Genomic DNA, 12,121 nt, shown 5'->3' on the forward strand with positions numbered 1-12,121 from the left:
GAGAGTCTGTTTTCACAAGTTTTAGGCCACATTTGAATCGCAGGATTAAAAAATAGAGAAATAAAAAAAACATATGATATAGAATGTACACTTAAGATCCCTTTGAAACACAGGATTGAGAAAACAGATAAATGAGAAAAACGTAGGAATAGAATGCCACACGGGCCCCTTTGAAACATAGGATTGAGAAAACACAGGAAAAAGAAAAACATAGGAATAGAGGGCCTGTTCACTTTGGTGTCATTTTCAATCATACTATTTTTTTGGGTAAAGTTGCTAAAAAATGTCTACGTTATTCTGTTGCCAAATTTAGTCAATACATAAGAAATCATACCAAAATTTTGATAATAGTACCATCTTACCAAAATTTTGGCATTGCCAAAACTTGATAAGGTTTATTTTAGCTATAGTATGAACATGCCCAGAATGTCATACTTATTAGAATCCTATAGGATTTTGAAATACAGGAAAGTCCCCAAACTGTCGTTTGATTAGCAAAAAAAACACATAAATTTTGAGACACATGAAGAGGAAAACATGAGGTGAGAGACCTCATGCTTATTTTCCTCCAAAATTGCTCAAGCAAGGTCCATTCCATAGGAATTTCAAATGAATTGGTAGGAAACAATCTTTTGTTTCAAAGGGCTCTAGAGGATTATTTTTCATAGGATAAAATCCTCTAGAATTCCTATGATGTTTCCTTTATTTCAAAGGGGGCCGAACTATGGGATTTTGAAACACAGGAAAGTTTCCAAACTATCGTTTGATTAGCACACAGGAAAAATACATGAATCCTGTTTGGGGAGCTTAATATTCTGATAAACAGCTGGTTGGTAGCCAGCTTCTGAGAATCTGGAAAAGCTGGGTTTACCAGTTTCTGGCTTCTGAGAATCTGGAAAAGCTGGGTTTACCAGTAAAATACATTCCATAGGAATTTCAAATGAACTCATAAGAAACAATCCTTTGTTTCAAAGGATTATAGGATTATTTCCCATAGGATAAAATCCTCTAGAATTCCTATGATTTTTCCTTTGATTCAAATGGGGCCTAGTAGCTGCATCTTCATACATAATTTCCAATTCCTCGAAACAGTTCAAATTTAGGTTAGCACTCTAAGGGCCACTTTGAATCACAGGGTTGAAAAAATAAAGGAATAAGAAAACACAGGATTCCGACAGGAATTGAAGTGTAAAATAGAGGATTGCGATACACAGGAAAAATACAGGAATGATCGTTTGATTGGACCGCAGGAAAAAACGTAGGAATCGGATGAGAGAGATAGACTCAAAGGAAATTTTTTAAAAGGTTGGAGGTCTTTCTAAGTTTCCTCCAAAATCCGCATGCAATGTGTCATTCCATAGGAATCATAGGATTTGAAAAACTTCAATCCTTTGAATCAAATGGCCAAATAGAAAATTTTCCTATAGGATTTTAATCCTATGAAATTCCTCATAAATCCTTTGATTCAAAGGGGCCCAGGTTGAATATGTAGTTGTATAAGCAATAAAATTTTGCTATCTATTTATCAACAAATTTTCTAAAAAAATCGACAGATGTAAATATAGTATAATTACTTCGTAATTTGCATGTAACTAAAATATAACTTAACTTGTATGTAACCTTAAAAAAATTTGTGATAACATGTTTTTTTCGTGAAGCGGAGGTTACAACACCAAATCCTCTCACTTCTGTGTGCGTTGTGTTGTTTTCTTCCTCGCTTACATGAATCTTAAAGCAAATTTAATGGTTTCATAATTACATGAAAGTTACGTACCAGTTACAATGTAATTACACTACTATTGTATTATATTTACATTTACAATTTTTTAGGAGAAAATTTGTGGATAAATTTGTAGATAGTCCCGAAGCAATAAGTTAGGAAAGTCATATCTCAAAAACTAAATACCAACCAATAGATTTTTAGAATCTTAATCCCCCAAAACCTCTTCAGATGTGCATAATCTCCCCCAACCTCTTCAGATGTGGATCGTGTGTTTGTCGAATTGGATAGGGCATTAGGACGAGTATCCTTTTCTTTAGGTATTGTACAAGGTGGCGTTACTATGCACCGGCATTTATTTAAACCTTATCTGGTTTGTTGGTTTTTATCAAAATTTAGTATTTTTTCTAAAAAGAAAAGTATTGGTATGGTTGAGACATGCTTGGTCTCAAGCCTTACTGAATCTTGGTGGTGTTAGAATGGAACACGTATTATTTTGGTTGCTCATGACACGTATAACCGTTTATAAGTCAGATTAAAAAAATAGGGAAAAAATAGCCACCATCTATGTATATGGCGTGTAGATTTGTGTAATAACTAGAAAAAAATGTTCGCGTGTTGTAACAGGTAAAAATGTTTTTCCAGTGATGCAATAGCTATTAGGAGCTGAGCAGTAAATTAAAACATTCGAATAGCTATACGTTATAATTTGAAAAGATTAATGAAAAATATTCCTTGGTTTTCAGTTGAAAGCCTTTTTTTTTCTTCATTTTCAACATCAGCCCAGACCGCTATCTCCCCGTGCTCGGCCTATCTCTTCAGCCCAGCCCACAAGTTGAGCCACATGCCCAACTTGTATAGTAGACTATCGTCTTCAACCTCCGGAAGATAGTCTCGTTACTGCATGCCGAAGCGACCCTCCCAATCAAATTTGGCAGAATCTTTCTCGATCTCCTAAAATTGATTGAAGGCTTTTGATCCACTTGATCTCCTCTTTATGTTTTTCCTAAAATCCGAGCGAATATGCAAAACTCGGATAAAAACAGCCGAGGAAGCTCACCGGCTGGCCATCATCAGCGACTGAGATTAAATCCAGCGAATTAAAACTGAAATGAAAGGTAAATCATGACGAAAATGATGAGGGAAGAGTGATAATTGATTTTTGCTATTAATTGGAGGAGAAAACACATGGGTAAACATATCGATGTGGCAGCGGTACTAGGGTTTGGGCCAGTGGTAGTGGGAGGCAAAAAAAATGAAGATTGAACATCTAGTGCTACCTTGCGCATTTTTAATTAGGTATAGATACATCTAATGTTACCTTGACATGTCAAGGCGACGGGTCCAATAGGATAAAGTCTTGTGTTAATTTATTCTCGTGAACAAGTAGTATCATATATGATGCATCGATGGACCATCTTATATATATAAATACCACAACGCGACCTTGCTCTTCTATGTGTATCCCACTTCACTGCTACGTTACATATAGTTTCTAATAATAGAATCACATAAGAGCGTGTATGATAAGGTGATATAAATGGGTTATAATGGTTGCCACCTTAAGTGTTGAGTTAGAGGAGAGAGGGGACGAGCGAAGAGAAGTTGTATCCACATCTATAACCACATGCACATGGTTGTTTTTAACAAACTTTATGAGAATGAGATGAGTTAGGTATTAACATAGTAACATGTTGGGAGAGCCAACGTCAGGATCATGTCCCCATTGCCTACACAATATGTATTCCTTCTATTCAACTCCCCCTCCCGGAAAGAAAAACCCCTCCTGCACGCTAACCTCCCACATAAGGCATGCACCCTTCTTGAACTGTGATCCCTCTTTTGCGCCGCACCATCTATATTGAATCATCCTGGCACACCATGTCTTTTACTAAGCTGCAATCTGACTATCTAGGTTAAGTGAAATAAGAAAGAGGATATGGAGTAATATATATCTAATGAAGGTATCGGGTTGATATCTTCGGATACCGCAACTCCTTCATGTATTATGATTTGATGATACTTTCTGACATTATTTTTTTTAGGAACACAGTATATGTGCTCAGAACACACGTATACTCATCCTTACGAGCGTAGACATGCACACCATATCCCTTTGAATATCTTCCGAATACCGGATCGACATATCACGATTATCTTTTAAGTATCATGAAGGTATTATAAATGTATCATGTATCATCGTATTTTAAGGTGTCACGTAGGTTTCAGATAATAATACCACTTGATTTTATTATTATTCTTACTCTAACAGCGATGCATAGACACGCATCCTCTTTTGCATTCTGCCGTTGTCGTTTGGTGGTGCATGTTGGTCAAAACGTCCGACTCGAGACGTACGTAGAAGCTGTGATGGATAAGGCCGGAGTTCTTATTTTTGTCGTGATGCCACATTTCAGCGTTCGGTGTGACCCACTTTAGGTGCGTCCACCACACCATGTGACAGGCTAAAGTGGCCCAAACATGGCCCAGTCCAAAGAGCTCGATCTGGGTGGAAGAGTTGAAAGCGACCCGGCAGATATTTTGCTCTTGATATTTTCACAGCAGATACTTTGCTTTTTGGGTAGGAGCAGATACATTTTTCTTGTGTTCAAAGAAAAAAAAAGGAAAATTAGCATGTTCTTGATGTTAGCAATGGACTTGAAGTGGGCACCAGGCAGTTAGGTATTCTGGCCCAAACATGTTGGGCCGTACTAGATTCTGTACTTAGTGGAATAAGTTCATTTAGGGTCCCTTAACTTGTCAACGAATCCGATTTTCGTTCTTCAACTGAAAAAACACAGATATAACGAATCCCTCAACTATCAAAACCAGTGCAAAGTATGTCCCTCAACGGTTTTGATGGTAGTTTTGGCTGATGTGGTGCCTACATGGCCGGTTTAACTTGGTCCTCGTCCTACGTGGCGGTGATGAGGCACTGCAAGCAAAATATAAAAATAAAAAATAAAAACAAAAATGTGGGACCCACATGTTAATCAGACAAAAGGAAAAAAACAATGGGACCCACCATCCTCTCTATCCACAGACGACGGGAGTATAGATGGCCAAAAGGCCCGACCGGCATGGCCTGGCCCAGGCACGGCCCACCAGCCATCGGGCTGGCACGGCCCGATCGGCACTTCGTGCCGGGCCGTGTCGACCCATGGGCTGCACCTCCCGCCCAGGCACGGCCCACTAGCTGTCGGGCCGTGCTGTGCGGGCCCGAAGGCACGGGTGCCCCCATCGGGTCTTTTTTAAAATAAGTCTATTTTTTTGTCCCTCCTCTTTGGGCTGTTACATATGTATATCAAAATAAGTCTATTTTCCGCCTCTCCTCTTTGGGCTGACATATGTATAGCTAAAATAAGTCTATTTTCCGTCCCTCCTCTTTGGGCTGACATATGTATAGATAAAATAAGTATATTTTACATCCCTATTCTTTCGTCCATGGCATATAATATGTGTATTTTTACTCCCCTATTTTTTTTTGTGTGTATCAGGCCTGACTGCCGGCCCATCGTGCCATGCCGGTCCGGTCGTGCTGGCCCAGCCCAACGTGCCGGTGGAGGGCCCAGGCATAACCTGGTGGTTGGGCCGGGCCGGCACGGGCCCGACCTCCGTCGGGCCGTACCATGCTTGGGCCGGGCCAAAATATCGTGCCATGGTCCGGACCGTCGGGCCTTGGGCCTTTTGGCCATCTATACGGGAGAGGAGCGATCGACGCGTTCTTCTCTCTCTCCCTCCCGGCGATCCTTCCTCGCCGGCGAGCGCACACGGAGAGAGAAAAAGGTTGCGGCCGGCGAGGAGGGCAGAGACGGTCGCTGTCCACCGCCCGCTGCGCGCCTCTTCCTCCGCCCCCAACTTGCGATTCTCGAAGCAGCAGAACATGATCTGCAAGGAACAAAACAAGAAAGAAAAAGGAAATAAATCAAAGGATGCACACGCACGCCAATTAGTTAGCAAGAATGATCAACCAAGCAACCAAAACTAATCAAACAATTAGTTGGAGTAGATGGCGGAGCCGAGCCGGCAAATGAAAGGCAGGATTAATTGAAAAAGGAATTTTGTTTGGGTTAGCTAGTACTACACACCTGGTGAGGAACTCGGTGATGGGGTGGGAGGAGATGATGTTCGAGCGGTCGCCGTTGGCGGTGCGCTCGATCTCCGGGCGGAGGTCCTCGTAGGTGACGATGGGGACGCGCGCCTTGAACACCTCCCGGTCGGTGCGTCCTTCCATGCCGTGGCGGCGGAGGTACTCGGTGCCGTTGTTCCGCGCCAGGATCGCCGCCAGCACCCGCTCCTGGACCGCGTAGAACCCCCTCGTCATCTCCTCGATGAACTCCAGCTTCTCCGCGTCACGCTCCCACGCCGCCACAACATCCCCCCCCCCTCCTGCCACCTTCGACCCCGCCTCCGCCGCAGCCACCGCAGCCGGAGCCATGAAGCACTCAGACGGCGCACGGATCCAATCCGAACACCAACGGAGGGCGGCGACCAACGGATCCGCCGCCTTTTTCCCTCTCCGTGCGCTCTCGCCGGCGAGGAAGGATGGCCGGGAGGGAGAGAGAAGGACGCGCCGGTCGCTCCTCTCCCGTCGTCCGTGGATAGGGAGGATGGTGGGTCCCACTATTTTTTCCTTTTGTCTAACTGACATGTGGGCCCCACATTTTGTTTTTATTTTTTATTTTTATATTTTTCTTCCAGTGCCACATCACCACCACGTAGGACGAGGACCAAGTCAAACCGGTCACGTAGGCGCCACATCAGCCAAAACCACCATCAAAACCGTTAAGGGACCTGCTTTTGCTGATGCGAAAAACACGAGGCGTGAGAGATCTGCTTAACTCCAGTGCTGGTCCAAAAATCTTGCCTTTAGGTTCGTGAGCGTGCCAGTTGATTTGATCCTGCCATCAACAAGAAATAAAAACAGAAAAGTAGTAGTTAAATCCACAAACGATAGTCGATCGGTTAGCTGCCGATGACGTTTCATTTATCTTTGAGCCGATGTCATATATGAATCGATCGGCAATCATAAATAAGCATAAAAGAATTAAATCTATTCGATCGGCTGTAGATATCAATGGTATATAATACTTCTGTCGATATATACTTAAATCAAGTGATTGGGATAGATCGGTCGCCATGCCGAGACAGTATAAATCACTTAGATCAAAATATATATTAACAAAAAGATTATAAACATTTATAGCATAGCCGATCAGATAAATCTAGCATGTATCGGCTAATACTCCGATACTACTCTATATTAAGATATTAAAGCAAGTAAAATATATATCAAACAGAAGCCTAATATACTTTGTTGTAGTAAGATCTTAACATAAAGGGCAGATCTAGCATATCAATTAAGCACGTAAGATTTAAAGCTAAATCAGGTAAGATCGGCTGAAACCCCAACACTACCCTAATCGGCAACCAAAAGCAGGCTAGAGATTGAGATTCTAAGCACGACTTAATAGATCAAACTCAACTGATGCAGCATTAAGTATGAAAAAAAGAACAATATCTTGACAATCAAGCTGTTGGATGTTTCATAGAGTGGTGGATACCCTATATAATCTAAGTCAACGTTGGTATTTAACCTGATCGGCTGCCTTCTAGCGATAAATGTTAGCCGACTAAGGGTTAAATAACAATATTGCCAGAGATTATATAGGATATATGATAACTCGACAAATTACATAAACAAGATTAGAGTATCATAAAAATGAAAGCACTAATCCCGAGAACGCAAGCCGCCATAACAAGTTTTACCTCTAGTTGAAGATCGAAATCGATGCAGCTCAACCCGAAAGAAAGAACTCGTCGAAACAAAACGAAAGTAAAGGGTGGCGATGCGCCAAGATTGTATTGAACGTGTGTTAAATTGATTATATGGGGCTCGGGGTCTATTTATACTCGAGATTACAAAATATGTCAATGTCGAACACGACTCTTATCTCTAACAAACTCTAAGATACCATAAGTCTTTGCGGCTGACTTTTACTCAAACCTATCTCTAAGGAAATTACATAAAATATCCTAATTAATAGATACAATTGTCTTTTCAGGACTCAATCTGTGCATGGCAATCTATATGAAGCACTTTAACCTAACCCGATGTCGTGTAACGAGTCATATTGTCGGAATCGGCTTAATCGGCTAACCTTGTCCGACTCGCACTCTGCCGATCCTGATCGCGGCCGATTCGGACTTTAGCCGATTCTTGCTCTGTTTCCGAAACGATCTCCATCTTGGATTCCGCTTCAGTTTTACCTTAACCTCCGATAGTTGAATTACCAAATTTGGTTATTAAGAGCTTTGCACCGGTTTTAGTAGTTGAGGGACCCGTTATATCTGGTTTTCCAGTTGAAGGACGAAAATCGGATTCGTTGATAAGTTAAGGGACCTCAATTGAACTTATTCCGTACTTAGCAGCCAGATCGATGGGAGAGCAGTGTGCAGTGCATGGGCCTGGCCTTTCAGAGATGTTGAAAGCCCTCGACACATGCTTTACACTCCATGGATCAGGTGATCAGGTCCTGTAGTTGTCTGAAACGCTGCAGGCTGCGGCTGACACACCCTACCCGTGCAGGCACGTGGCTGAGAAAAAAAAAAGGTTATCGCAAAGCTTTTGACAATGCCGACTTGTCCAGTGCTTGTTGCGTGGTGCGTAGCGACTGGAGTAGCGATGGCACTCGGTGCTACGAGTAAACGAAAAGATGGCACTCGTCCATCTGTTACAGCACTACAGTAACGTACGTGGTTTGAGTGTAAGCAACCTCAGCCTATTGAATAAGCACACTGAGAAGGTGCGCTTATCTCGTTCTGCTCTAAAGCAAGCAAGCAATGTCCATCGAGCCAACATCACATGACCAGAAAGGAAACCGAGAGAAATCCGGGAGACCCGCCAGGGCAAGAGAACGTTCTCCCGCACGCGAACCCGAAACAGCTAAACCTTTTCCCACGCCTCACGCGGAAACCTCGTGGATATCGACGTCGTCGTCGTGGCGACTCTACCGCGACCGGCTGCGACTCCCGCGGTGCAAATCCTAAGTCCAAACCAACGCGCCCATCCACAGACCAAACCCCACCCACCGATCCGCCGCGCCGCACCGTGCCGCGGCGTCACGCACAGCGTGCGAAGATTCGCCTCGCGCTGCTGTGCACGCTGCTCCCCCACGGCGCGCAGGCGCAGCGGCTTGGGCGCGACACGCCTCCCTGATGAGTCGTGAGTCGTGACGCCACCCCGCGTCTCGTGCCCCGCGCCCCGCCCTTTCCCTTTTTATACCACGCTGATCGTCTACTCCAATGTCTCCATCTCGCCACATTCGCCGCGCGCGTCACACGAGCAAGGGAGCAAGCGAGGAGAGAGGAGAGGCTTAGCGAGAGAGGTGAGGAGAGGAGAGGATTTGGAACTTTTGATCTTTGGGATCGCGAGACGACGGAGATGGCCGGTGGCGGCAGGGCCGATGACGAGCGAAGGATCGGGGTGGCGATGGACTACTCGGCGAGCAGCAAGAGGGCGCTGGACTGGGCCATCGCCAACCTGCTCCGCCGGGGCGACCACCTCGTCGTCCTCCACGTCCTGCATCACGGCGGGGAGGAGGCCAAGCACGCCCTGTGGGGCAAGTCCGGATCCCGTAAGATCCGCGAACCAAATCTCCTCCCCCTTTCTGCTTCTTGCTTTTGCTCGATCGATCTCGGCTCAAACTAATGTAGTGGATTCCATTCCTCCAGCGCTGATCCCTCTCTCCGAGTTCCGGGATCCGACGGCGATGCAGCAGTACGGCGTGCACTGCGACGCCGAGGTGCTCGACATGCTCGACACGGCGGCGCGCCAGTTGGAGGTACGTGCGCTCTCGTGTAGTACTAGTAGCGTCACGGTTTTGGGGCTGGATCGGAGACGAAAATGACCGCTGTTTTGTTGCTGTTCTGATCAGCTTACCGTAGTGGCGAAGCTGTACTGGGGCGACGCCAGGGAGAAGCTCTGCGACGCCGTCGAGGAGCAGAAGATCGACACGCTCGTCATGGGCAGCCGCGGCCTCGGCTCGATCCAGAGGTATAACTCCTACTTCTGTTTGCAATGTTGTTGCCTCATCAATCAAGAATCAAAATTGCAGGCATTGACCATAGAACTTGCCTTTGGGCCAGTTGCTAATATTCCTGTTCAGATAGACAAGCTCTGTCGAGAACGATGCACTGCTTAAATCGATAATTAAACTACATACTGTGTCCAGTTCCGTGGTACGGTAGTTTTTAATCTCAACACATAATTGCATTGCACTGGAAATTTGGGGGCCAAATGCGTATCTGACTTGGCCTTGCAACTTGAATCATTACAGCCAATGAGATTGGATTATCGAGCATTTCAGTTGCACTTGTTTTTTCTGTGGGACCGCCAAGGCATCAACTTGTTGCCTTCACGATTAATAAATTGTAAGAGCAAGTACAATAGCTGGCTATAAACCAGCTGTAAATATATTTTAAGAAGATAAATGAGGAGAGAGAAGGGTAGTGGGCTACAGATTTGTAGCCAACTATAGCACGAACTCCAAGACGCAGTGTGTGTATGACAGGCGGGACCAAATATTAATAGTGTAGTATGTAATTATTGTATAAATGAGCTATTAGATTGGCTATAGATGAATTGGAGCTAGTAGTTGGCTATACTATTAAACTTGCTCTAAAGTCGCATGTTCATCCTTGAGACATGTATATCCTGATTCTTGGTCGGCGCGTTGTTTTATGTTCTCATGTGAAACTCCTTTTCATATTCAAATGTTTCCCATGTACAGTTTGAGCATAAGAATGATGTATATATATAGAGTTAGTTCAACAACTAGAATGCTTGTGCTATTTCAATATCCAAATACAGAAGTTTATATACAGGAACGTGATTATCTTGGTTTTAGCCTCTTAGGTTAGTGTCCACGTCCAAAGACTATAACTATTTAGTCTATAACATATTGAGTGGATGATATGCATTGTTAGCTTGAAACTTACTATTGTCATCTTGATTCAGAACAGAAAATTGTGAAGTTTGAAGATGCGATGTCTAATGAACGTTTGGGAGTATACGCTTTGCGCATATGGCAGTATTTGTTTAGGGCTGGTTTGGTTCGATGCCTAAATTAGTCTTACCAATATTTGGCAATTTCAATAGTGTTTAGTGTCTATTTGGTTTGAAGCCAAATTTTGTTATGCCTAAGAAAATAGGTCATTTCAATAATGAACTTATTAGACTATTTTGGCTTCAATCTAAACACAACTTTGTCTTACCAAAATTAGTCATACCAAAAATTACCAAATTTTGGTACTGATAGAATTTGGTAAGGCCTATTTAGACCACAAACCAAACCAACTCTTTAGTGATTCTCTAGCTTCTGAATTGAATCCAGCACACCATATAATAGTCTCATCGACTTTTTAGCTCGTTATGATTTCATCTGCAACTTTCCTGTCTGCCAACATTTTACAGGATTCTTCTGGGGAGTGTGACAAACTACGTGCTGTCAAACGCATCATGCCCTGTAACAGTCGTCAAGGGGAAGTGATCGATGATTCGACTTGAGTGGATATACTGTTACTGTTGCTACTGTATCTGAATAAAGCGTGTATGGAACTTCTTTTGTGTTTGTAATGTTGCAGCCTTCCCAGGTTCTTCTAGACAGTTCACTTTGCAAACAGTCCATGCTTGTGTGCTCAACCATGTGAATCACTTTATATATATAGACCGAATTTGAGGTTTTACTTTCATATGCCTAGTTTTGTTGGACCTAACTCTGTGAAGTCCAAATTCTGTACAAGTAAAAGAAAAATAAACATACAAGGGATGTTTAAATTGTAGCCAAGATAAACTTTACCAAATTTTGGCAATGCCTAATTTTTGGCAATTTAGCAATATTGCTAAAATTTTGATAGGATTTCTTATGTGTTTGTTAAAGTTTGACTAAAAAATTAAATGGATGCACATATTTGATAACTCTAAAAAAAAAGGAATATTTAAAATGACATCAATCTGAGCAAAGCCCACATACCACAACGGCTGCAAGTTTGCAACAAAGAACCAACTACTTACCAGAACAAAAACAGAAAAGATCAACAAGTGCACAGAGAGAGTGCTGAAACAAAATTGAGAGGTTTTTTTTATGGGAAAATTTACTGAACTTGCCGTAGTATTGGAGTATTGGTCCGTTCCATTTAGCGGCACACCGTACAAAACCATCCAGCTATTTAGCAAAAAAAAAAAGGAAGGATAATTCATTGCTTATGGCAAATCAATCCGTTGGGCCTGGAAAAGAAGAATTGGGGAAATGAATAAGTCCACTATACATCCCTCATCTTTTAGCCGAGTTTAACTCATATCCCTGAACGTAATAACGGAAATCTCTAACCCCTCAACTT

At 43.1% G+C, this 12,121-nt stretch overlaps 1 protein-coding gene across 3 annotated transcripts; it reads left to right on the forward strand.

Moving 5' to 3' along the window:
* The first annotated feature begins 9,027 nt into the window (after positions 1-9,027).
* On the forward strand, positions 9,028-11,473 carry LOC4338972 (universal stress protein PHOS32). 3 transcript variants are annotated; one of them, XM_066310704.1, is made up of 4 exons: positions 9,028-9,357; positions 9,437-9,564; positions 9,658-9,776; positions 11,196-11,473. In XM_066310704.1, the coding sequence occupies exons 1-4, from the start codon at positions 9,165-9,167 to the stop codon at positions 11,269-11,271; spliced, it is 516 nt and encodes a 171-aa protein (XP_066166801.1). In that variant the 5' UTR covers positions 9,028-9,164; the 3' UTR covers positions 11,272-11,473. The 3 variants fall into 3 exon arrangements, with proteins under 3 accessions (XP_066166801.1, XP_015637839.1, XP_015637838.1); XM_015782353.2 differs by having other exon boundaries at positions 9,455-9,564; XM_015782352.3 differs by lacking the exon at positions 11,196-11,473 and having other exon boundaries at positions 9,455-9,564; positions 9,658-10,615.
* Positions 11,474-12,121: the final 648 nt, after the last annotated feature.

The sequence above is a fragment of the Oryza sativa genome, chromosome 5 (genome assembly GCF_034140825.1).
Source record: "Oryza sativa Japonica Group chromosome 5, ASM3414082v1".
In the NCBI taxonomy this organism is placed as follows: Eukaryota; Viridiplantae; Streptophyta; class Magnoliopsida; order Poales; family Poaceae; genus Oryza; species Oryza sativa.

Coding starts and splice junctions, on each gene's coding strand:
- LOC4338972 (XM_015782352.3), top strand. CDS start 9,165: ATGGCCGGTGGCGGCAGGGCCGATGACGAGCGAAGGATCGGGGTGGCG. Junction 9,358..9,454: donor GTGGGGCAAGTCCGGATCCC/GTAAGATCCGCG, acceptor CCATTCCTCCAG/CGCTGATCCCTCTCTCCGAG. Junction 9,565..9,657: donor CGGCGGCGCGCCAGTTGGAG/GTACGTGCGCTC, acceptor TGTTCTGATCAG/CTTACCGTAGTGGCGAAGCT.